This window comes from Capricornis sumatraensis, chromosome 14 (genome assembly GCF_032405125.1).
Source record: "Capricornis sumatraensis isolate serow.1 chromosome 14, serow.2, whole genome shotgun sequence".
Lineage (NCBI taxonomy): Eukaryota > Metazoa > Chordata > Mammalia > Artiodactyla > Bovidae > Capricornis > Capricornis sumatraensis.
In genome coordinates this window covers 50491709-50518540 of record NC_091082.1, presented here as the reverse complement: position 1 = coordinate 50518540, position 26832 = coordinate 50491709, and the positions used below count along the sequence as shown (strand labels likewise).

The 26832-nt window shown below is 45.4% G+C and overlaps 2 protein-coding genes and 1 pseudogene across 2 annotated transcripts; all 3 read left to right on the top strand.

Annotated features, from left to right (window-relative positions):
- The first annotated feature begins 47 nt into the window (after positions 1-47).
- On the top strand, positions 48-836 carry LOC138090507 (proteasome subunit alpha type-3 pseudogene; annotated as a pseudogene).
- Positions 837-3704: 2868 nt separating this feature from the next.
- CENPS (centromere protein S) lies at positions 3705-19087 on the top strand. Its single transcript, XM_068986138.1, has 5 exons — positions 3705-3822; positions 10602-10725; positions 11799-11832; positions 17024-17090; positions 18736-19087. Exons 1-5 carry the CDS (start codon positions 3769-3771, stop codon positions 18874-18876), a joined length of 420 nt encoding a protein of 139 aa, XP_068842239.1. The 5' UTR covers positions 3705-3768; the 3' UTR covers positions 18877-19087.
- A 5863-nt stretch (positions 19088-24950) lies between these two features.
- On the top strand, positions 24951-26435 carry CORT (cortistatin). The gene is made up of 2 exons (XM_068986140.1): positions 24951-25094; positions 26217-26435. Exons 1-2 carry the CDS (start codon positions 24951-24953, stop codon positions 26433-26435), a joined length of 363 nt encoding a protein of 120 aa, XP_068842241.1.
- Positions 26436-26832: the final 397 nt, after the last annotated feature.

Below are 26832 nucleotides of genomic sequence, written 5' to 3'. Positions count from 1 at the left end.
CATAAATTCACACTTAAAAATGGTATTAAAAACAAAGGCAGGCCATAAGCGTCCTAGTGATTTTGGCACCATGACCTCAATCGGCACCGGGTATGATCTGTCAGCTTCTACATTCTCTCCGGATGGAAGAGTTTTTCAAGTTGAATATGCTATGAAGGCTGTGGAAAATAGTAGCTATTGGAATCAGATGTAAAGACGGCGTCATCTTTGGGGTAGAAAAATTAGTCCTGTCTAAACTTTATGAAGAAGGTTCCAACAAACAACTTTTTAATGTTGATCGACATGTTGGAATGGCAGTAGCAGGTTTGTTGGCAGATGCTCGTTCTTTAGCAGACATTGCAAGAGAAGAGGCTTCCAACTTTAGATCTAACTTTGGATATAACATTCCACTAAAACATCCTGCAGACAGAGTGGCCATGTATGTACACGCGTATACGCTCTACAGTGCTGTTAGACCTTTCGGCTGCAGTTTCATGTTAGGGTCTTACAGTGTGAATGATGGTGCACAACTCTACATGATTGTTGACCCATCGGGTGTTTCATATGGTTATCGGGGCTGTGCCATTGGCAAAGCCAGGCAGGCTGCAAAGACAGAAATTGAAAAGCTTCAGATGAAAGAAATGACCTGCTGTGATGTTGTTAAAGAAGTTGCAAAAATAATTTACATAGTACACGATGAAGTTAAGGATAAAGGTTTTGAACTAGAGCTCAGCTGGGTTGGTGAAATAACTAATGGAAGACATGAAATAGTTCCTAAAGATATAAGGGAAGAGGCAGAGAAATATGCCAAGGAATCTTTGAAGGAAGAAGATGAATCAGATGATGATAACATGTAACATTTACTTGTAAATTTCTAACACAGTCCCATGTAACTATTTAGCCCTTTGGATTATTACATATCAATTTTCATTAAATTTTTGTCTTATAACGAAAACACAAAACAAAACAAAAAAAAACAAAGGCAGTAAAAACTCAAAAGTCATCACTTCTTAATTATGCTACTGTGTTGCACATCTTTCTATCATCTGTTCTTGGTTATCTCCAGCTACTGTGTCTTACTGGTGGGTGTGCAGCATCTCTTCCCTGTGTGAAATCACGTCCAAAGGGTTAACAGAAGCTCGGCGTGTGTCCTACAGAACAGCAGATAAGAGAACAGCGTGTCAGAAACCTTGCTGCTTGCAGCTTCTTTACTGATTAAGCCTGCTGACTTGCTTTTTTTCGTCCATTCTCTAGGTGCATACCCTCTGGGCTTCACATAGGCAAGGTAATGTATCACTAGACTTTGAAATCAGCCCTACAGATAATGCTTCTGATGCATGGGTCACTATAGTAATGGAGGTTTTACATTGTTTTCCAGAACTTTGGAGTTGGGTCCTGCCCAGTTCAGACCACTGAGCCTAAAGCTGGGCTGGTGCAGGACACAGATTGCCTCACCTTTCCTCTGTCTCCAATCGTCTTTCCTCGTGCCTAAGACCACTTTGCTGCTTTTGTTTTAATTTGACCTTGCCCTGTGGCACGTGGGCCTTTAGTTCCCCTGCCAGGGATCGAACCTGCACCCCCCCTGCATTTGCAAGACGGAGTCTTAACTGTTTTAACCACTGGATGACTGAGGACACCCCCCCTCCCCCACGCTTCTTTATCCCATTACTATCTCAAGCCTCTGGCCCTCAGAGTTGGATCTGTGATTTGTTCTCCTTTCGTGATGACCTCATCAGCAAACTCTCTGCTGCAAAATTCAGTGTCAGGTCTGCTGCTTGTGGGGCAAACAAGCCTGTTGTTTTTTAGTCACTCAGTCATGTCTAACTCTTCGTGACCTCATGGACTGCACTGCAGCATGCCAGGCTTTCCTGTCCTTCACCATCTCCCAGAGCCTGCTCAAACTCATGTTCATTGAGTTGGTGATGCCATCCAACCATTTCATCCTTCGTTGTCCCCTTCTTCTACTGCCTTCGATCTTTCCCAGCATCAGGGTCTTTTCCAATGAGTCAGTTCTTCTCATCAGGTGGCCAAAGTATTGGAGCTTCCGCTTCAGCATCCATCCTTCAATGAATATTGAGGATTGATTTCCTTTAGGATTGACTGGTTTGATCTCCTTGCAGTCCAAGGGACTCTCAAGAGTATTCTCCAGCACCACAGTTCAAAAGCATCAATTTTTCGGTGCTCAGCCTTCTTTATGGCCCAACTCTCAAACAGGTCTCAGTTCAGTTCAGTCGCTCAGTTGTGTCTGACTCTTTGTGACACCGTGGACTGCAGCACGCCAGGCTTCCCTGACCATCACCAACTGCCGGAGCTTGCTCAAACTCATGTCCATCGAGTCGGTGACACCATCCTACCAACTCATCCTCTGTCGTCCCCTTCTGCCTTCAATCTTTCCCAGCATCAGGGTCTTTTCCAATGAGTCAAACAAGTCTGCTGCTGCTGCTAAGTCGCTTCAGTTGTGTCTGACTCTGTCTTTAGTTCCCCATAGATGGCAGCCCACCAGGCTCCCCCGTCCCTGGGATTCTCCAGGCAAGAACACTGGAGTGGGTTGCCATTTCCTTCTCCAATGCATCATAGTCTAGTTTGTAACAAATGCTGAGTTCAGCTTCTTCATACTGGTTAGCTTGAAATCTGGCAATAGTGGGAGTATTTACACCAGGGAAACCTGCAAATCAGGGTTTAATTCCTTGTTGACTGCTTACGGAAGTGGGGGGATGTGGATGCTAATAATGCAGATTGAACTTGAATGTGCATGGTGTCTGTACCCTTTGTAGCATGAATAGCATAAGTTGAGGAAATATTCTTCCAGTACTTGACACTATTATTCAGTTCAGTAGAGAAGTTTGTTCCTCACATCATCCAAAAATGAGTGAAACTTAAAGAGTGAAGCTGGGAAGGAGGAAAATAACTGAAGAAAGTTTGGAAGCAGTGCAGATCTAACTGTTAGGTTTCGCTATTTTTCACTTCTTCTTTTTTTTTTAAAGTCTTCACTGAATTTATTACAGGGCTTCCCTGATAGCTCAGTTGGTAAAAATAGTGCTTCTGTTTTCTCTTTTTGCCACAAGGCATGTGGGATCTTAGCTCCTGTCCCCTGGATTGAACTCCACTGGATGGACCACCAGGGAAGTCCCTTATTTCCGTGTTTTTTTTTTTTTTTTAAATTCATGGCCGCCTGGCATGTGGGTTCTTAGTTCCCACACCAGGGATTAAATCCGCACCCCCTGCAGTGGAAGTGAGGAATCTCAGCCATTGGACCGCCAGGGAATCCTGGTAAGTCCCTTAATTCTTAACATAAAGGAAAATCAGCTAACACTTGGGTCAAAACTATATTCCTTTGGCAACGGCAATGGGGTGAGAAACTTTTCGCTGAAGGGGATAGAAATCAAACATTTATCAGTGATCTGACTTTGTGACACTATAGAATTATAAAAAACTCACACTAGATTTGGCAAGGCATATCGAGGTTGCAGTCTCATGGAATTTACAACCGACTTGCGAACCCTTGTCCCTACACACACTGTTTCTGAGAACTGGTGTTGACAACTGTGCGGGGCGCAGAGCTGGGCCTGAGGTCCCCGGGGAGCTTGGCTGGGGCCAGGCGGGCGCAGGCGCGCTGTGAGGCCCCCTTCCCAGAGTCGCCGCCAGGGGGCGGGCGAGGCAGCCGGCAGCTTCGCGCTTTGGCCCCCAGCGCGGCCCGTCGTCCGGCGCCGCGGCGGGAAAGTCCGACCAGGTCTCCCAGGCGGCCGCGTCTTTCTGTCCTGGCGCGCCTGCCAGGATACCCCCGTGGTGATGACGGAGGAGGAGGAGTGGTCCGAGGAGCAGCAAAGCTTCTCTTACCGACAGGTACAGGAGAATGGGGTCCTGGCGGGGCTGGGGAAGGACGGCGTCGAGATTCTGCGGGGAAAAAGGCGCCGCCTCAGCCCAGCCTCGTCTTCGTACCGAGGCCCCAGGTCGGAAGTCGAGCTCGGCCGCCTCCGGCCTCTGGCGCCTGCGCATGAGCCGACCCGGCTGCCGCGGGGGGTGCTGGGAGACGGTTTCCTTGGTTTGGCGGGTCGGAGCTTGGGGTGGCTGAGTGAGAGGGAAGATACCTGCCGTGCACCGGGAGTCCGGCGGCGGAGGCCCCTCTGGCTTTGTGACAGGCTCAGTCTCCTCGGACAGGGCTGTTCTGAGGCACGCGGCACGAGCTCTAAAAATGATGGCTCCTCGAATCGGTGCGTCCATCCTGCGGGGGAGGAGACGGCCCCGGAACCTGTTGCAAACCCGGCCGTCCGGCTCCGGAACCCATCGGATGTGGGTTCGAATCTCGACTCCGCAGAGAGTGTTGTGTTGACTCTCCCCGAACTCATTTTCCTAGATGGAAAAATCAGGGTGATAATAACCAGCTCTCGGCGTAGTTGCTGGTATTCAGTCCTTCACTTAGCACCGCAAATAAATACCGTGTGGGAGAGTCGTGAGAAAAACTTAACCGAAGAGAATTGAGAATGAGGTCAGGAAAGGGGCGCTTCCTAAATTTCAGAAGCTGTTTACCCACCGTCTCCCTTTATTTTGAAGTTCGAGCCTTCAGAAAAGGTTGCAAATTAGCGCATTCATCACCCATGTGCCCCTCACCTCGATTAACCAGTTAACATTTTGCTGTATTTGCTCCCTTACTTCTTTTCTCTAAATTATTTGAGAATTAAATACACTTGATGCTTCACCTTTAAATTTTAATGCTTTAACATGCTTCTTCCAAGGTCATAATTCTGATCACATTCAAGAGGCTTGATAATTGATAAAATCCTATTATCTAATATGAATCCATATTCAGTTTTCCCCAGTTGTCCCAAAGATACTCTTTCATGGTCTTTTTTTCCTTCACCCAGGATCCAGTTGGGGATCATGCATTGTGTCTAGTCCTGGGTTTGGTCTCTCCTTGAACGGTTCTCCACCTCCTTTGGGTTCCATGACATTGGTAGTTTCGAAGAGTCCATTCATGGCAAAGATGTGGGAGATAAACTCTTTGAGAGCAGGGACTGTTCTTTTGAGTTTTGTGTTCTCAGCCCCTAGTACAGAGCCTAGCTCTCAACAGACAATAAATGCTTACTGAATAAGTGAGTCGGGCTGCAAAGATGGACTGAGAAATTTGAACCTTATCCTCTGTGCAGTGGTGACCTGATGGAGGATCCCACTGTTCACTCAGCCAGGTGTTCTTGGCACTAGGTGGACAGCCATGAACAGTACTGAAGGATCCTGCCCTTGAGGAATTTAGAGTCTATGGACTTAACCTCTGACCCTAGCCAGTGGCTCATTGGTAAAAAATCCACCTGCAAGGCAAGAGACCTACAGGAGTCCTGGGTTCCATCCCTGGGTGGGGAAGATCCCCTGGAGGAGGAAATGGCATCCCACTCCAGTATTCTTACCTGGAGAATCTTGTGGATAGAAGAGCCTGGTGGGCTATATATAGCCCAAGGATCGCAGAGTCGGACATGACTTGGCAACTGAGCACACACAGGCATGACTTCAGGCAGTTCAGTTCAGTTCAGTTCAGTCGCTCAGTTGTGTCCGACTCTTTGTGACCCCATAAATCGCAGCACACCAGGCTTCCCTGTCCATCACCAACTCCTGAGTTCACTCAAACTCAAGTCCTTCGAGTCGGTGATGCCAACCAGCCATCTCATCCTGTGTTGTCCCCTTTTCCTCCTGCCCTCAATCCCTCCCAGCATCAGAGTCTTTTCCAGTGAGTTAACTCTTCGCATGAGGTGGCCAAAGTACTGGAGTTTCAGCTTTAGCATCATTCCTTCCAAAGAACACTCAGGGCTGATCTTTAGAATGGACTGCTTGGATCTCCTTGCAGTCCAAGACTTAGCCTCTATTAAAGAAGGCCCTTAACCTATTCCTGGAAGTGGAGGAGGGGGAAGGATGGAGGGATGGAGGAATCTTCTGGAGCAATGAGAAGGATCCCTGTCCTGTTCCCCTATACCTAACTACACCTCTCAGTTCAGTTGCTCAGTCGTGTCTGACTCTTTGCGACCCCATGAATTCCAGCACGCCAGGCCTCCCTGTCCATCACCAACTCCTGGAATTTACCCAAACTCATGTCCATCGAGTCGGTGACGCCATCCAGCCATCTCATCCTCAGTCGTCCCCTTCTTATGCCCCCTATCCCTCCCAGCATCAAGGTCTTTCCAATGAGTCAGCTCTTCCCATGAGGTGGCCAAAGTATTGGAGTTTCAGCTTCACCATCAGTCCTTCCAATGAACACCCAGGACTGATCTCCTTAAGGATGGACTGGTTGGATCTCCTTGCAGTCCAAGGGACTCTCAAGAGTCTTCTCCAACACCACAGTTCTTCGGTGCTCAGCTTTCTTCATAGTCCAACTCTCACATCCATACATGACCAAAGGAAAAACAATAGCCTTAATTAGATGGATCTTTGTTAGCAAAGTAATGTCTCTTCTTTTTAATAGGCTATTTAGGTTGGTCATAACTTTCCTTCCAAGGAGTAAGCGTCTTTTAATTTCATGGCTGCAGTCACCATCTGCAGTGATTTTGGAGCCCCCGAAAATAAAGTCTGACACTGTTTCCCCATCTATTTCTCATGAAGTGATGGGACCAGATGCCATCATCTTCGTTTTCTGAATGTTGAGCTTTAAGCCAACTTTTTCACTCTTCTCTTTCACTTTCATCAAGAGGTATTTTTTGTTCCTCTTCACTTTCTACCATAAGGGTGGTGTCATCCGTATATCTAAGGTTATTGATATTTCTCCCGGCAATCTTGATTCCAGCTTGTGCTTCTTCCAGCCCAGCATTTCTCATGATGTACTCTGCATATAAGTTAAATAAGCAGGGTGACAATATACAGCCTTGACGTACTCCTTTTCCTATTTGGATACAGTCTGTTGTTCCATGTCCAGTTCTAACTGTTGCTTCCTGACCTGCATATAGGTTTCTCAAGAGGCAGGTCAGGTGGTCTGGTATTCCCATCTCTTTCAGAATTTTGGACAATTTTTTGTGATCCACACAGTCAAAGGCTTTGGCATAGTCAGTAAAGCAGAAATAGATGTTTCTCTGGAACTCTCTTGCTTTTTCCATGATCCAGCAGATGTTGGCCATTTGATCTCTGGTTCCTCTGCCTTTTCTAAAACCAGCTTGAACATCTGGAAGTTCATGTTTCAACATATTGCTGAAGCCTGGCTTGGAGAATTTTGAGCATCACTTTACTAGTGTGTGAGATGAGTGCAGTTGTGTGGTAGTTCGAGCATTCTTTGGCATTGCCTTTCTTTGGAATTGGAATGAAAACTGACCTTTTCCAGTCCTGTGGCCACTGCTGAGTTTTCCAAATTTGCTGGCATGTTGAGTGCAGCACTTTCACAGCATCATCTTTCAGGATTTGAAATAGCTCAACTGGAATTCCATCACCTCCACTAGGTTTGTTCATAGTGATGCTTTCTAAGGCCTACTTGACTTCACATTCCAGGATGTCTGCCTCTAGGTGAGTGATCACACCATTGTGATTATCTGGGTCGTGAAGATCTTTTTTGTACTTTCTTTTGTGTATTCTTGCCACCTCTTCTTAATATCTTCTGCTTCTGTCAGCCATACCATTTCTGTCCTTTATTGAGCCCATCTTTGCATGAAATGTTCCATTGGTATCTGTAATTTTCTTGAAGAGATCTCTAGTCTTTCCCATTCTGTTGTTTTCCTCTATTTCTTTGCATTGATCACTGAGGAAGGCTAACCCACATCCAAGTTAAGAGAAACCCAAGTAAGACAGTAGGTGTTGCAAGAGGGCATCAGAGGGCAGACACACTGAAACCATAATCACAGAAAACTAGCCAGTCTGATCACATGGGCCACAGCCTTGTCTAACTCATTGAAGCTAAGCCATACCGTGTGGGGCCACCCAAGACAGACGGGTCACGGTGGAGAGGTCTGACAGAATGTGGTCCACTGGAGAAGTGAATGGCAAACCACTTCAGTGGTCTTGCCTGAGAACTCCATGAACAGTATGAAAATGCAAACTGATAGGATACTGAAAGAGGAACTCCCTAGGTTGGTAAGGGCCCAATATGCTACTGGAGATCAGTGGAGAAATAACTCCAGAAAGAATGAAGGGATGGAGCCAAAGCAAAAGCAATACCCAGTTGTGGATGTGACTGGTGATAGGAGCAAGGTCCGATGCTGTAAAGAGCAGTATTGCATAGGAACCTGGAATGTTAGGTCCATGAATCAAGGCAAATTGGAAGTGGTCAAACAGGAGATGGCAAGAGTGAATGCCAACATTCTAGGAATCAGCGAATTAAAATGGACTGGAATGGGTGAATTTAACTTAGATGACCATTATATCTAGTACTGTGGGCAGGAATCCCTCAGAAGAAATGGAGTAGCCATCATGGTCAACAAAAGAGTCCGAAATGCAGTACTTGGATGCAATCTCAAAAACGACAGAATGATCTCTGTTCGTCTCCAAGGCAAACCATTCAATATCACAGTTATCCAAGTCTTTGCCCCAACCAGTAATGCTGAAGAGGCTGGTGTTGAACGGTCCTATGAAGACCTACAAGATCTTTTAGAACTAACACCCAAAAAAGATGTCCTTTTTATTATAGGGGACTGGAATGCAAAAGTAGGAAGTCAAGATACACCTGGAGTAACAGGCAAATTTGGCCTTGGAGTACAGAATGAAGCAGGGCAAAGGCTAATAGAGTGTTGCCAAGAGAACGCACTGATCATAGCAAACACCCTCTTCCAGCAACACAAAAGAAGACTCTACACATGGACATCACCAGATGGTCGACACCGAAATCAGATTGATTATATCCTTTGCACCCAAAGATGGAGAAGCTCTATACAGTCATCAAAAACAAGACTGGGAGCTGACTGTGGCCCAGATCATGAACTCCTTATTGCCAAATTCCGACTGAAACTGAAGAAAGTAGGGAAAACCACTAGACCATTCAGGTATGACTTAAATCAAATCCCTTATGATTATACAGTGGAAGTGAGAAATAGATTTAAGGGAATAGATCTGATAGAGTGCCTGATGAACTATGGACAGAGGTTTGTGACATTGTACAGGAGACAGGGATCAAGACCATCCCCATGGAAAAGAAATGCAAAAAAGCAAAATGGCTGTCTGAAGAGGGCTTACAAATAGCTGTGAAAAGAAGAGAAGCGAAAAACAAAAGAGAAAAGGAAAGATAGAAGCTCTGAATGCAGGCTTCCAAAGAATAGCAAGGAGAGATAAGAAAGCCTTCCTCAACCACACCTCTACACATACCTAAAAAAAAGATGACTTTGCACTGAAACATGTATACTATCATGTAAGAAACGAATCGCCAGTCTATGTTCGATACAGGATACAGGATGCTTGGGTTGGTGCACGGGGATGATCCAGAGAGATGATATGGGGTGGGAGGTGGGAGGGGGGTTCAGGATTGGGAACTCATGTACACCCGTGGCGGATTCATGTCAATGTATGGCAAAACCAATACAGTATTATAAAGTAAAATAAAGTAAAAATAAAAAAAAGAAAAAAAGATGACTTTGGAGGGTCTTTATCCCTCCCAGGGTGGTGGTCTCTGTCTCCTTCCACTGACACTTTGCACTTACCTGCTCTTGTGACATCTGAAACTAAAGAAGGTAGGTCCCTTTCCTGTCTGTCTGGCCTCCCCTCAGAGCCCATGGACTGGGTATTGTTTTTGCAGTCCCTCCTTGTCTTGCCTCTGCCACGAGCACCTGCTGGTAGAGGCGACGCTGACTCGGGTTCAGCTGTCAGCACATGCAGTTCAGCTCCGTCCCCCAGCAGGCGCACACCCAGGGCTCAGCAAGCTCGTTGACAGGAGACCGAGACCTTGGCGTGGCTTGTTTCGTTTCTTTACTCCTCTGCGTGGGGAAGAAGTGTTTTCCAGCCCTGGAAGGTGTTGCTAAGGAGCAGTGAGGGTCCTGTTGAGGTGGGCTAGCAAACCAGTAAATCAGAGGAGGATCCAGTGTGCCCTCGGGAGCCTTCCCCAGTGTTGTCCTAACGTCCATCCTTTGTTTTGTGCAGGACTGGGACTGGCAAGGACTTGAAGCACAGGGACCAGTCCCTCTGTATTTGCTTGGTTAACTTCCATCTAGGGGCAAAAATGTCTTTCTTTTTTCACTGCGTTCCCCAGATACCTGGCACATTATTGACCAGGGGATTTTTTCGCAGAAACTGACGCTTGTGGCCAGCGATTTGTTATGTAAGTGAATATTGAAATATCTCGGGTCAGTAACATTCAGGTAGCACATATTAGTACTAACGTGTTAGCACACACCTTCACCCAGTAGGCGCTTGGCACGTAAGTGTGGAATAACTGAGTAAAGTTACACGGGCACCTCCCAGATACCAGTCTGCCTTCTCTCCCCGCTAACCTGCCATCGTTGTTCCTTATCTTTACTTCACCTAAATCATTACCATTAACTAGGAAATGATGTTTTTACAAGTCACATTCCAGAGGCCCCATTGATTTATTAGTACACTGGAAAAGTCACTCAGCCGTTACGGAAAGTGCTGAAGGAATTTAGGCTGAGCAGACCCTCTTCTTGGTCTTCATTTTTTAAGATGTGAAGAGCTCTTATTTGCAGTCTTACCCATGAAGTGTTTTGATTTTACTTCAGAGGCTAAAGGCAGCGGTTCACTACACGGTTGGTTGTCTTTGCGAGGAAGTTTCGTCAGACAAAGACATGCAGTTCAGCAAGCAAACCATTGCAGCGATCTCAGAGGTGACCTTTGGACAGTGTGGTACGCAGCTCTGGTTTTCCTTTGGGTGTGTGGAAAGCCTGGAGGTTGATTTTGCCTGGGAGAAATGCGGGTGGGTGCCGTGGCATATCTCACCAACAGACAGAGAACATTATCACTGGACACCATCCATGAAATGTTTTTTCTATTGGTTGTAAGATTCAGTTTATATTTTTTTCTATTACAAGATTTATACATTTTTTCTTTCTGTTACACTAACGGCATCAGCACCTTTATTTTATTGTTTTAAACCACCCAGAATATTACTTTTTTAAAAAACAAGGGCTAGGACCGGCTGCCCTATTTATTTATTTAATTTTGGCTGTTCCGGGTCTTCGTTGTGGCATTCTGGCTTAGTTGCCTGGTGGCATGTGGAATCTTGGGGGCTTTCCTGGTGGCTCAGATGGTAAAGAATCTGCCTGCAATGCAGGAGACACAGGTTCAATCCCTGGGTTGAGAAGATCCCCTGGAGAAGGAAATGGCAACTCACTCCAGTATTCTTGCCTGGAGAATTCTGTGGACAGAGGAGCCTGGTGGGCTATAGTCCATGGGGTCACAGAGAGTAGGACATGACTGAGCAACTAACACTTTCACTTTCTTTCATGTGGGATCTTAGTTCCCTGACCAGGTATAGAAACTGTGTCCCCTGCACTGGAAGGCCGATTCTTAACCACTGGACCACCAGGGGAAGTCCTTGGACATTAATTTTTTGTTTCATTGCTTTATAACTTTTGTATATCACCCACAGTTTGACAGCTGGTATTTGCTTGACTTCAGGGGAGATGAATGTCTTCATAAGCCCTAACTCCTAGCACAATTTAAAATTAAGGGATAGTTTCTAGGGAGGAGAGGTGTAGCCACAATTACCAGAGGTTTGTAACGAAGGGTGGAGGTGGCAGGGAGGACACAGAGGTCATAATGAATCCAGCATTGGAGCCTCCCGAAGGGCCTCCTCTCACTTTCAAAAGGATTTGTAGTAGTCACTATACTTACTGTAGACATTGAGATTTCACTTTTCTGCTTCTGAATTAAGGTTGAGATAGGCTAATTAAAGCACATCTCTTTTTCTCTTTCAGAAAATTTTGCCAAAGACCTCGAAATGTTTGCAAGGTGGGTAGAGAGCTTGATTGTCTGGGCTTGTTTCCGTGTTTTGATGCTCCCCATCTGGTGGTGAATTTCAGGGAAGCTTGAACCCCTCCCCGCCCCATGTTTTGTGGAGACTCAGTCTCTAATCATGATTCTCTAAGAATGGAACATCTGCTTTAATCATGTCCATTCAGACTTGATTGGGCGTTTTTTGAAGTTTTCCTCGTATTTGTCGTTAAGGGAAGTAAAGTTATTCAGTTCCAGGTTAAGAAGGTGTGAGTCATGTCTCCAGGATTCTGTGCATGGTGCGCTTGCTTTTAAGACTGTTTCTGCAGGTGGTGTGGTGCTGGGGGGTGAGGCTGGGCGCAGGCTGGGCTGCTTTGTGCTTTGTGGGGCAGTGCATGGGTGTCGGGATAATACAGCCCATGGCCCCATCAGCCCTGCATTTGCCTGCTGGTGACAAGTGAGACACACGCTCCTTGAAAAGTGTGTGTGACTGGCTTTCAGCTGGTAAAGCGTTAGCTTTTACAGGTGATTTATGCTCCTCTCTTCAATTAGTTCCACAGGTAATTGAAAACAATTGCAGCGAATTGCTTTTATGAAGCAATTTGAATGACGAAGGCCTGAAAGGGCTAAAGCTTTCTAATTTGCTCCCACTTCTGATTTGGTGCCAGCCTCTCCCACACCCCATACTTTTCACCTTTCTCCTATAGCTCTTTGTTTCTTCGATGAATATTCTGAATGAATTAAAGCAGTAGGTTCTCAGAGGGCAGGCTCTAAATCTTGCCTATTCCTGTGTATATGAGTCCCTAAAAACCGCTTAGCATCTTCAACTTGGCCGAAAGGGATCAGGATAATATATGGGATACTGACGGCTCCTGCGTCTTATCATCGTTAATTCAGGTGGTTGCCCCTTACTTGTGCCCTGCGCCCACCCCCACCCCAAGTCTCCTGTGAAATACATTTACTGCCTTTACTTGCCATCTTTTTTTTTTTTTTTTAAAGATTTATTATTTTATTTTATTTTTGGCTGCGCTGGGTCTTCATTGCTGTGCCTGGGCTTTCTCAAGTTTCCATACAAGGTCTTCTCATTGAGGTGGCTTCTCTTGTTGCAAAGTACAGGCCCTAGGCGCACAGGCTCTATAGTTGTGATGAACGGGCTTAGTTGCTCCAGGGCATGTGGGATCTTCCTGGACCAGGGATCGAACCCATGTTCCCTGAATTAGCAGGCAGATTCTTAATCACTAGACCACCAAAGAAACCCCTTGCCGTTTCTCTTCTTCTTCTTTCTTTTTTTTTAAACCATGCCGTGGGGCTTGTGGGATCTTAGTTCCCTGACCAAGGATTAAACCCACACCCCCTGCATCGGAAGCATGGCGTGTTAAGCACTGGACCAAGGAAGTCCCTCTTCGTTTTAAATGTGAGTCTTTTATATTACAAAGGGAGACACCAAAATGTAAATTAGTAGACAAACGGTTATTTGATTTGAACATAGAGTTTATCAACATAGATCAGAGTTTTTCCACCTCAGCACTGTTGACATTTTGGGCTGGATGATTTCCTCACTCTGGTGGGGGCTGTCCAGTGCATTGTAGGGTATTTAGTGGCATCCCTCGCCTCTACCCACCAGATGCCAGTAGCAAGTCTCCAGCTGTGAGCTTCCTCCTCATTTCTGTGTTAGCTGTAGGAAAAGACAATGACAAATTTTAAATACTAGAAATAAAAATGAAATTAGAGCTATTTAGCATTGTAACACGTTAAGTTTTCAGGTACTGTGTGTTTTTTATAGTTGAGAAGCCTACTTCCTTTTGCTGGGCCCTGGGGCAGAGAAGTAGGCATCCCAGGTGGCACAGTGTTAAAGAACCCGCCTGTCAATGCAGAGACCCAGGTTTGACACCTAAGTAGGGAAAATCCCTTCAAGAAGGGCGTGGCAACCCACACCAGTATTCTTGCCTAGAGGATCCCATGGACAGAGGAACCTGGCAGGCTACGGTCCATGGGGTCACAAAGGGTAGGACATGACTGAAGTGACTTAGCACGTACACATGGGGCAGAGATGTGGGCACCACTTAGACTGTCAGCTGCACAAGGAAGGACTCATCTTTTGGTTAAAGGAGTCTGTAGAGGCCGTCAGCTGATGCTCTCTGAGCAAGACTGTCAGAGGCTTTACTTAGAGATGTTTCCTCTTCTGCAGTGCTCAGGGGTGTTTACCAGCACTCCTTAGATTTCCTCCAAAGAACTCTGAGCTAATTCAAGTGCAGATTTTCTTTGAAGACTTGTCTGTTTTCTTAATTTTACATTGTCAAAATGTTCCATTAAAAAAAAAATCCTGTTTTAAAGTTTATCACTGAGCAGGACTCCCTGCTGGTCCAGTGGTTAAGAACTCTAAACTTCCAATGCAGGGGGCCCTAGGTTCAATCCCTGGTTGGGGATTTGCATGCCATGGTGTGGGGGAAAAACGTTTATCACTGAATTAAAATTAAAAAAGCTTCCCTGGTGGCTCAGTCAGTAAAGAATCTGCCTGCAGTGCAGGAGACCTGGGTTTGATCCCTGGGTCTCAAAGATCCCCTGGAGAAGGAAATGGCAACCCACTCCAGTATTCTTGCCTGGAGAATTCCATGGACAGAGGAGCCTGGCGGGCTATAGTCTGTGGGGTTGCAAGAGTTGGACACTACTTAGCGACTAAACCACCACTACCGAATAAAATGGATAGTCCCAGAGGGTCACCTGTGGTTTTGAGTTTTCCCTGCTACATAATCCCTGCTCCTATATTACCCCAGTTTGAGAAATCTGAAATATATACTGCTATTTCAGGTTGGCTACCTATTAGATAGTCTTTGGAGGCTGGGAACCTAACTAGTATTTGTAACAATGTTTCTATGAAAAAAAATGCACTTAAATTGTAAATACTATTAACTCAGTTCACCTATAAACTTTGGAAAATAATCTCTCCACTTAAGTTGTGAATTTCCTTCATTTAATGTCTGGTCACCTAATGTTAACATGGTAAAGATGAAACATTTTGAGGAAGATAGGTATTCTATGGTAACTGAATTCTAGGGGTATTTTTGTTGTTGTTCAGTTGCTAAGTCGTGTCAGCCTCTGCCGCCCCATGGACTGCAGCATGCCAGGCTTCCCTATCCTTCACCATCTCCCGGAGTTTGCAAACTCTTGTCCATTGAGTTGGTGATGCCATCCAACCATCTCATCCTCTGCTGCCCCCTTCTCCTCTTGCCCTCAGTTCCCAGCATCAGGGTCTTTTCCAATGAGTTGGCTCTTCACATCAGGTGGCCAGAGTGTTGGAGCTTCAGCATCAGTCCTTCCAATGAATATTTAGGGGCATTTTGGGAATAGTCTTTAAAATCTGTGTTGCTAAAAGTGTTGAATGAAAAATTGCTTTGTTATGTTCTCTAGAGTAATTTTCTGGAGCCAGAGGTTTAATTTAGGAGAGGCTGTGGTGTGATGCGTTTGAACTGTGGTGTTGGAGAAGATTCTCGAGAGTCCCTTGGACTGCAAGGAGATCCAACCAGTCCATTCTGAAGGAGATCAACCCTGGGATTTCTTTGGAAGGAATGATGCTAAAGCTGAAGCTCCGGTACTTCGGACACCTCAGGCGAAGAGTTGACTCATTGGAAAAGACTCTGATGCTGGGAGGGATTGAGGGCAGGAGGAGAAGGGGACGACCCAGGATGAGATGGCTGGATGGCATCACGGACTCGATGGACGTGAGTCTGAGTGAACTCCCAGAGATGGTGATGGACAGGGAGGCCTGGCGTGCTGTGATTCATGGGGTCACAAAGAGTCGGACACGACTGAGCGACTGAACTGAACTGAACTGTGGTGTGCAGTGGCTGGCATAGGATGTACCTGCCCCTCCATCTGGGACAGTGGTATCATTAAAACATGGTGCAGAGAAACCAGATGACCAGTTAAGGGGTGGAGAGGGTTGGCTCTGCTGTTTCCTGAATGTTTCTTGTGATCATATATGCTGATCTTACGCTGAGTAGTTTAGTGCTGCTTCCTCCATACTCTTTGGCCCTTTAAGAAGGTGGTAACACCGACAGAGCAGCTTGTCGTGTGATACAGACGAGGGCCACAGTGTCTGTGGCTCCTGACATCCTCCCCGTAGGACACCTCTGGACCGGCTTTGTGGTCTCTATTCTGTCCCTTTCTGTCTGACTCCACCCCCTGCCCCACCCCCTTTCCTCTGTGCTGGTCCTTGCAGGCGGCTAATGAGAGTTATCTTCTGACATGGATATTATCCCAAGATAGTCAGATACTGTCTGTCATGATGAGATGGCATGTGATCTTTTCACATTTGGCAGGATGTGAAGGACTAATCTGGCCAAATTACAGAATATAATTTCTGTGAGTTTTATCTTTAAATCAACAGATATTTAGTGAGGACTTGCCATGTGCTGGTCACGCTGATAGTTATTAAGAACACAAAGATTCCCCCTTATTCCAACTTAACAAATTTCCTACTTATTTTTGGAGGAAGCTAGAAATGGCAAGAAAGGGTGTAATTAGGGTAATAAATTATTGAATAGAGCTCATTGTCTCAGATTACCTTTTAAAGCAGAGATAAGAGAACTGGAACAAGCACTTGCGTCCGTGTTGTGAGCAAGAAACAGAGTCTAGTTGAAAGGGTGTTCTTTGTCCTAGCTGGGCGGTTGTCGGGGACACATTGTCTCCTAGTTGGGGAGGGACACGTGCACAAGCTTTTCCCTGTAATGTAGCCTTTGGGGAAGAGCATTAGGACCTTGGTATTAGCGAAGCCGTGCTTTGTGGAAATTCTGTTTTTTCTATTTAGCGTTCATTTAAGCAGCAGTGATCTTTGTATTGTGAGCTCTGTGCTGTTTCCTCTTTCCACTGAAGGTGCCTCACAGACCCGCTTCTTTTTGCGTGGTGGTCGCTGTGCGCACTGTGAGCATTTGGGAAGGCTTGGATGCCTCTCACTCCTCTCCATGCTCACATGCTCCAGATACCCTCGGCCCTCCAGTGGCTTCTGCTTGCTCTGTCTCTTCATTTAATTGGTATCTTGGCTCATCACTTCACTCATTTCTCTGTCACTGTCACTTAACGGGCACGCACCTGAAAAGATGGGCTACTTAGAGATCCTGCTGGTGTGAAGTCTGGCCATGAACCTTTGTGTTTCATCAAAACTTTAAATAATATGAAACATTTTGGCGAATTGTTTCTGCACTTTCTACAGACATGCGAAAAGAAGCACAGTTAACACTGAAGACGTGAAGCTCTTAGCCAGGAGGAGTCATTCACTGGTGAGAGATGGGTTTCTTTCCTCACTCCCCTTTCCCATCAGAATACATTATTCCCAATTAATCACTGGCATCCACGAAGTGATTCCCCCAGGGCACCTTGCGTTAAAAATGAGACACGCTTCAACCACTCAGACCTGCCTGTAATTTACAGTCTTTCACGATGATGGATCTTGCTAAGCCAATTTGAAAATTTCTAATCAGTGTTCTCTGGATTTCATAATTTGCCTTTTCTGTAATATCTCAAAACTTTGGTCCCATGTTTCAGCTACAGCATGGTGTCAGAGACAGGTCACAGGCTAGAGTATCTAGGGGGTGCTTTTGTTATGGAGCCCACAGTTTTGGTGGGCCAGGTTGGAAAGAGTATCAGTACATCTGGGGTGTGCAGGCAGTTGAGCACATTTTCTGTCTTTTCGGGGTCGTCTAGATGTCATCCCAGCCATGCCCTCACTTTACAGGTGATGCTGTGATCGTCCCAGGCTAGTGGCTGCGGCTGATGGCAGATCCAGGATGCCTGTTAGGTTTCCTGACTTAGTCTGATCTTGGCAGTCAAAACACTTTAACGTTCCTCCCCAGGATGTGAGCTCCACAAGGGCAGGGATTTTTATGTGTTTCTTCTCAACTCCATCTGCCATGCCTAAAAAAGGGCCTGACCCACAGTAGGGGCTCATGAGTAGTTGTTGAATGAATGAACTTGTGTAGCACTTGAAATTTCACACAGGACTTCTGTAGGTCATATTTTACACACATTATTTAAAGCTCACAGCCAGTCTATGAGGGTTTTTTGTAACATGACTAATTAGCCCCATTTTATAGGCCAGACTACTAGAGTTAAGTAATTTCCCAAAGTTAAATATGAAGTTTTCTGGTTGACAGCTGACCCTTAACCTTCAAACCCTGAATCCAGCGCTGTTTCCACTGGACTTTTTTGTTCTATCTCTGCTCTTCTAATATTGTTTCTCTAAAGTTTAAGTCAAGGTTAAGGATGATACAGTTCCTAATAGCTCCGGTAGCTGGTGGTGCTGCATGTCAGTGGAAAAGACATTTTTCTCTCCTCCGAAATTCTCTCTCAGAACTGTAACTTGGTCGGCTTCAGTAAGCAGTTTCTATCTTTTGCAAGGAATTGTCGATGCAAGTCATCTTAGACTATTAATTGGGAAGTTTCCTGCTTATTGCTTATTGGACTGTTAAATTTTAGTCATCTGACAGAAGTCTATTACTGAAGAGTTGCAGCTAAATTTTTGCATTTGACTAAATTTTCCCTGAGTGCAAGGACCTTGTCTTATTACCCTTGTGTCTCTAGGATCTGGTACACAGGAATTGCTCAGTAATTTTAGTTGGGCAAAATTTAGGGCTTTTGACTTTATTTGTGCTTTGTAGAGTATATTTGTGATTGGCATGCCTTTCGTAAACTATAAGTTTTAATTCTCCTGATTATTCAGGGAACTCCTATGTGAGTAAGTAGTGAGCTGACTTTTGTCGTTGATTCCTTCCAGGAAAAAAAAATTCGAAGCTGTGTTTAACTCCGAGGAATGTAACCCTGGGTGGGAGTGTTTGGGAAATGGCATAGATTTTTTTTCTCCCCGACTAGACTTATCAATGGCTTTACAATCAGGTAAAAATGTAATTAAAAAAATATTTTTTGTAGCTAAAATACATCACAGAGAAAAATGAAGACATCACTCAGCTTAACCTGGAAAGAAAAGCAAAGAAGAAGAAGAAGTTGGAGGATGAAAACAGAAATTCAGTGGAGTTAGCACAGGCTGGTGTAGAAGAAAGTGAGAATTAAACCCTGTTGCTGTTTGGAGAAAGCAGCCTTCAGCAGGCAGAGTGGCTAAAAGCACATATTGCCAATAGAGGGTTCTGAAAGGATAAGTGGAGATTAAAAGACAAAAGGCTTGGGTGCTTTTTGTATTGTACTCTCCAAGTCATTGACTACAAAAGCTGGTTTAAAAGAGAAGTGGAAACTCTTAAGCAAAATAGTTCCATGTCTTAATGAAACGCATGAAAAGGGCATGTGTTTGAATGGCATATGTTGGAAATTGTATCTATTGTATTAATAAAATTATGTTAGCAAATACATACGGTTGATTTTTTCAAGCAAAAAAATCATATGCTCATTCTTTTATATAATTTTTCAGGCTGACAATCACTGAAAGGTGACTAAAGCTATATGCATTTAGTCCCTTTTTGGCTGCACCATCCAGCTTCTGGGATCTCAGTTCCCCAACCAGGGATTGAACCTGGGTTCTCAGCAGGGAAAGGGCTGGATCCTAACCCCTGAGCCAACAGGAAAGTCCACCAATGTTGTTTTTTAGTCACAGTTCATGTGACTTTTCTGTGGCTATTTTGTAATTGTGGTTGGCCACACTGGATGGAACTTTTGCTTGAGAAGAAAGTCTGACTACTTCTCCAAAACAGTTCAGTGTGCGTCTTCTGTTTCAGGTTGTGAGAGATGATGCTTCCAGGAATCCCAGGTCTTCTGTCTTCTCCTTGGGGTTTCTTAGAGGGCCAGGGCGAGTGTGTCTTTTAACCCATTGGGACAATAGTGGCAAAGAAAAGGGACTGGCATTTACAGAGCCCGTTCTGTGTGCCAGGTCCTGTTCTAGGTGCTCCATATAGTATTTCTTCACACATTTTCACAGTATTTTTATTTACTTTAAAATACTGATTTATTTATTTGGCTGCACCAATCTTAGTTATGGCACAAAGAAAGTTTAATTGCGGCATGTGAACTCTTAGTTGATTGGGATCTAGTTCCCTGACCAGGGATCGAACCCAAACCCCCTGCGTTAGGAATGTGGACTCTTAAGCCACTGGACCACAGGGAAGTCTCTGACTTGTTTTTTGTTTTTTGTTTTAAATTTAATTTAATTAATTAATTTATTTATTTATATTTTTATTTTTTTTAATTTTAAAATCTTTAATTCTTACATGTGTTCCCAAACATGAACCCCCCTCCCACCTCCCTTCCCATAACATCTCTGTGGGTCATCCCCATGCACCAGCCCCAAGCATGCTGTATCCTGCGTCAGACATAGACTGGCGATTCAATTCTTACTCTGACTTGTTTATATTTTAGACAAGTAGTCCTACCACACATTCTTCAGGGATTGTAACACAGGGGTGGTCAGACTTTGTAAGGAGCAGTTGAGTGTAACCCTGAGTTCTCAGGAACTGCCTCTTGCCCACTGCATGTTCTGCTCAGGGTTTAGTTTACTCTGGCGTGTCCATGTGATGTCAGTCATTCTTTCCCATTCTATCTTTGCTGACCGTTGGCAGAAAGGAGTTGTAGGGCTCTTTTTCACAGGCTTGCTTCCTTAGAGTCCTGGAAGCTCGTCTGAACTTTAATTAACTGTATAACCAGCTGACTGGCCATATAAAGCAGCACGTTTTTGAAATGCATGTGGCCTGGTAACATAGTTGGGGCAATTTACATTTATAATGTTCGTCTTCCTTGTTACACCAACGCCTCAAAAAAAGGTGAAATAAAAGATCCTACATTAATTTTTTATTACTAAATTAACAAACCAGGGAAGTTCCAAAGCATCCCCTTCTATACACAGCAATAGCTGGAATATGCTGGTCGACATTTGTCATATACAGCTGGTACCTCGACACCTAAACGTCTGGGAAAGTGTGATCATGGCCCGCTTACTGCCTTTATTGAATTGTGGAATCTGTAAAGAACCCTTAGAGGTCATGGAGTCCAGTCTTCTCACCAAGGAGGAAGCCCTCCTACAGCACTGATGACTGAGGTCCTCTAGGCTCTCCTGAACTCCTCAGGGCCAGGGTGCCCTTTCTGCTGCTGCTGCTGCTAAGTCGCTTCAGTCGTGTCTGACTCTGTGTGACCCCATAGACGGCAGCCCACCAGGCTCCCCCCGTCCCCGGGATTCTCCAGGCAAGAACACTGGAGTGGATTGCCATTTCCTTCTCCAGCCCTTTCTGTTAGTGGATACTAATTGTGGCAAGTTTCTTCTGTGTGCAGAGAACAGTCTTTCAGCTTCTATCTAGGTCCTAGTTCTGCCTTTTAGAAGAAACAATCTCCCTTTTTCAAAATAATCCAGTACTGAGTCCCTTTTAATCTAAGTTCCCATAGTACATCTTTTCAGAAACGCTTGCTTGCATAAAACATTAGATTGTCAGCTCCTTATGGGCGGACTTTGAAATGGTGATCACTTGGTGCCTTGTGTAGGGCCACACACACACACATATACACACGACAGGTGCTCCGTGAGTACTGGGTCCCTGGAGCCTGAGATGAGTGGCGGGGGCACACGGGAGGAGGAGCCCTTGCTTGGGTTTCATGGCTCTCACCAGGGATTTCCATTGTTTTGTGGTGGGGAACTTTTCTTTATACTGTGGGGAATACGGACTAAGGACTTGGAGTATCTTCTTTTTTAAAAAAAATCTATTTTTGGCTGTGCTGCTTCTTTGTTGCTGTGCGCAAGCTTTCTCTTGTGGTGTGTGGGCTTCTCATTGCAGTGGCCTCTTGTTGCAGAGCACGGGCTCTGGGTGCCTGGGCTTCATTGCTCTGCGGCATCTGGGATCTTCCTGGACCAGCCAACGGACCACCAGTGAAGTCCCAGGATATCGTCTTAGTGACAGTTCCTAATGTGAGTCCCGTTGTGTTAGGTGCTTATCATGATCTTATTTGACTCTCACAGTTTTATGATGTAGGCAGTTGCTGCTGCTAAGTCACTTCAGTCGAGTCCGACTCTGTGCGACCCCACAGATGGCAGCCCACCAGGCTCCCCCGTCCCTGGGATTCTCCAGGCAAGAACACTGGAGTGGGTTGCCATTTCCTTCTCCAATGCATGAAAGTGAAAAGTGAAAGTGAAGTCACTCAGTCGTGTCCGACTCTTCATGACCCCATGGACTGCAGCCTACTAGGCTCCTCTGTCCATGGGGTTTTCCAGGCAAGAGTACTGGAGTGGGGTGCCATTGCCTTCTCTGTGAGACCCTAGAGAGGTTAATTAAATGGCAAAACCAGGATTTTAGTCTAGAGCCCTCATCTTGAAGTACTAAGATATATTGCCACCTCCTTGAAAGCAGCCAGTAGTAACAAGATCACACAAAGCCTTCCCTGGCCTGCAGCTCATAACCTTCCTTGGCACGTGTCACACTGAAATTTTACTTTTCTCTCATTTGCAGAGCATGTATCCTGTCCCTTAGTGAGGCTGGAACAGCCCTGTCAGGTGGATGGTCTTTGTCCTTCTATGTAGTACACGCTAGGTGTTCAGTGTTCAATGAGTTCATGGAACAAAATCTTCAAAATATTCTAAAGCTATAAGCTGGGTGAGCTACCATGATTCTCTCATCTGTAAGAATATCTGAAGTGAAAGTCTCAGTCATGTCTGACTTTTTGCGACCCCATGGGATATACAGTATATATACAAAATATATAAAAATACACTCAGAGGAAAAAAGTGGGAAAGGACAATATGCACCTCATTCACGTTTCGTGTCTCAGTCAAGATGGTAGATGACAAACTGGTTCTGCCTCCATTATTTCCCATTAAATTTTTAAAATGTTGAACATTTAAAAATGTTGACATTTTTAAAATGTCTCAAATTTAAAAGACATGAAAGTGAAGTGGAAGTGAAAGTTGCTCAGTCCTGTCCAACTCTTTGTGACCTCATGGACCCCATACAGTCCTTGGAATTCTCCAGGCAAGAATACTGAGGTGGGTAGCCCTTCCCTTCTCCAGGGCACCTTCCCACCCAGGAATCGAACTGGGGTCTCCTGCATTGCAGGTGGATTCTTTACCAACTGAGCTATCAGGGGAGCCCTAAGATTATCTGAACATTTTAAAATATCATTTGTGGGAATTAGGCAAAAAAAAATTTTTTTTTGGTACCAAAAAAGGACTAAAGCAAGATGCACTTTATGGCCCACAGTGGGTCATTTGGCTGTGCCGATCTTACCTAGCATCTTAACAAATGTGCAATGCAATGAAATTTAAAGTTGAGATTTCCCTTGTGGAGGGGTGTGAACCAGCACTTTGGAAAACTGAAAGCGTCAACGTTCACTTCTGGAACATGCCGTCAGTTCTTTGGTTGCTTTACTTCCCTTTGGAACCTGGCCTCTGACGTCATCTTAGGTTTGTGGTGTATGTTTCTGATCTTCCTAGCTGTCTCAGGTGGAGAGGGTCTGTACATTTGGCTGTGTGATTCTGAACCTGGGACCCACAAGGAGGAACCAGGGGTGGCAGAGACAGCTTGATGTTGTGGATTCTCAGCAGTGGAGCTGTCGTCAGAAGGAGAGGAGACCCTGGGAGCTGGTCAAGTGTAGGGCATTCACTGGGCTCCCCTGGGGGTCTAGCGGCTAAGATTCCACACTTCCACTGCAGGCAGGGCAGGGCAAGGAGGGGGGGAGCGGGCATGGGTCAGAGAAGTTCCACATGCCTTGAGGTGTGGCCAAGAAAAGAAGAATCTATCTGCATTTCCACCTTAATAAGGTGATTGATACAAAGAGCTGACTCATTGGAAAAGACCCCAATGCTGGGAAGGATTGAGGGCAGGAGGAGAAGAGGGCAACAGAGGATGAGATGGTTGGATGGCATCACCGACTCACTGGAGGTGAATTTGAGCAAACTCTAGGAGATAGTGAAGGACAGGGAAGCCTGGAGTGCTCAGTCCATGGGGTGGCAAAGACTTGGACGCGACTTAGCAATTGAATGACAACAAAAGGTGATTTGGGTCCACATCACAGTTTGGGAAAGCCTGGGCCAGAGGACCGTGGCCTGGTGGCGGCGAAGTGGCCTGCTGGTGGGGAGGTGGTGCTGGGGAGCCAGCACTTGGTGGCCCGAGGTGGTCTGGAGAGACCAGTGGATGCTTTGAGTGGCTCCCAGAGTCCTCACCATCTCCTTGTTGAGCTGATTCAGTCATTTTTTCATGTGGGCAAAATTGCAGATTTTAAGATCCTTTGTTGTTGAAAGTGTTAGTCGCTCAGTCGCGTTTGACTCTTGTGACCTCGTGGACTGTAGCCCGCCAAGCTCCTCTGTCAATGGAATTCTCCAGGTAAGACTGGAGTGGGTTGCCATTCCCTTCTCCAGGGAGTCCTGCTGACCCAGGGATCGAACCCAAGTTTCTTGCTTTAGCAGGCTGATTCTTTACCACTAGCACCACTTGGGAAGCAGGTGGTGTTCCTTGTTCAATTGCTCAGTCATGTCTGACTCTGTGTGACCCCATGGACTGCAGCACACCAGGCTTCCCCATCTTCCACTATCTCCCAGAGTTTACTCAAATTCATGTCCATTGAGTCAGTGATGCCATCCAACTGTCTCATCCCCTGTTGCCCTCTTCTGCCCTCAAACTTCCCCAGCATCAGGGTCTTTTCCAGTGAGTCGGCTCTTCTCATCAGGTGGCCAAAGTATTGGAGCTTCAGCTTCAGCTTCAGTCCTTCCAATGAATATTCAGGTTGATTTCCTTTAGGATTGACTGTTTTCATCACCATAAGCTCCTTATTCAAGGCTAATTTTGTATTATGTTAAATCACTTGGTTTTGTTCTCACGACTTCCTGATTGCTTTGGCATAATTGCGAGGAGGTGGAACTTCTAGGCAAGCGCACATGCATCCCGAAGTAGGAGCAAATCCACTCTTGACACAGGAAGAGCACTGAGGTTTTAATGAAGGGGTTAAATCCAGTCCTGAAGCACTTTTGCGGGCACTGATTGCTCAGGCTCGTGCGTCACCACTTGAATATGAGGGGAGAGGGGGTACAGGCTTTAGATAGGCATATATTCCAAAAAAAAAAACAAAACACACACAGCTGCAGGTTGAGCTGAAAATAGCCCCCTCAGTCTGCAGAGAAGAGACTCAAGTCCACAAAGCACTGGTTTCAGGGGCTGCCAAGCAGGATGAGCAGCTCCAGAGCTGGAGAGAAGTACCAGCCAGCCTGCAAGATGCTGCCCGTCTGCTTGCTGCTGCCGCTGCTGCTGCTGCCCTCTGGGGCCACCACTGCCCTCTCCCCAGAGGGCGGCCTCACCGGCCACGAGAGCGGGGTGAGTAGTCTGACTCGGCTGGGTGCTCACCCTCCTGGGAGCTGCCCCTTCCCTTGGCACATCTGGCCACCCCGTGGATCCCCCCTCTTCTCTGTGGCTGAGTGTGTGTACAGGACAGACTGCAGGGCTGGACTTTGCCGTGTGCCCCTCAGCTGCCCTGTGCTGTGATCTCCACATGGACCATTGACTCACCATCATCTTCAGTCATTAGGAAACTTGATAGGAAACGCTGACACTAAGGGGCGCTTCTTCAAGCTAGCAATCTCCAACTGCCAGTCTTTGAAACACAAAGCCATCACACTGGTCTATTGCCGTGCAATTGGTCTACCGCTGCTGCCACTGCGGTGTTAGTCACACTTACTTGTAGAATCTTAATTTATACACACAGTGCAGGTTCTCACTGGCTTAGATTAATTGACATCATTACATTTTCCATTGTGAGAAGTTGTAACTTTATGAGGTGATTTACTTCTCTTTTTTTTTCATTTTGAAAAACTTCCAAGAAAGAGTACATAAAATTGACCATTAAAAATGGATTTTTCTCTGAAATTAGCATCTGAGTTCCAGAAAAGCTATTCATCATCAGATTACTCCTTAAAGCTTTCTAAGGAGTCTGAAAGGCCAGAATATAATGTCTCAATCTGATCTGTCTTAAAAAGCAATTTGTGGACAGCCCGGAGTGAAGTGACTTAGCAGTAGCAGTAGCAGTAGCAGTAGGAATAAGACCAGAGATGGAGAGATGGGAAATCAAGCAAAAGGAGCCTCATCTAACTTGAGGGGCTTCTTATCTGCCAGTCACTTGTCAGGGGAAAGGAGACATCTCCCAACCTCTTATAATTGAAAAGATTAGGGGCAAAACAACCAGATTTTTTCCTTGATTGAATATATTCAAGTTTTTCTTTTCTCTAATTGGAGCAGTTCTCTTGAGGTGTTCTCTTAACTTTGCGTGCATGCTAAGTCGTTTTAGTCATGTCCCTTAACTTTCTCATCCTTTAAATGGAAATATGGTTTGTTGTTCTGGAGCATCTTTTTTTTTTTTAAAGGAAATAATTACATATCTTAATGCTGGCTGAATCAGATGATTGATTTGTCTTTCCTTTGTCCTCTGCTTCTTTTTAAAAGCACACGCAGGAAGTGGCAGAAATAAAGACAAACAGCCTGTTGACTTTGCTTGTGTGGTGGTACGAGTGGGCCTCCCAGGCCAGGGCAGTGCCCTTCGTAGAAGGGGAAGCCAGGGAGGAGTCCAAACGGCAGGAAGGCGCACCACTTCATCAGTCCACGCACCAAGATAAAACACCCTGCAAGAATTTCTTCTGGAAGACCTTCTCCTCCTGCAAGTAAAACTCCACCCATAACTACTTGTGCAAAGAAGTGTAACAGTGGATCTGAATAAAATGTATTAATAAGCAGCTGTGATAGTTCTTCTTTGTGCGGTTGTCTTCTCTTTCTCATGTAATCTGAAACGTACTTTTTATGTAAACTTTAAAAATGCCGACTACTAGATGTCTTCAGTAATTTGGAACCCAAAGAGAGTATTTTATTTTTATTTATTTTTTTACTGAAGTAGAGTTGACTTACAATGTTGTGCCAATCTCTGTTGTATAGCAAAGTGACTCATGTATATATATATATACATATATATATATAAAATACACATTTTAAAACTATTCTTTTCCATTATGACTTATCCCACGAAACTGGATATAGTTCCCTGTACTATGGAGGAGAACCTTGTTTA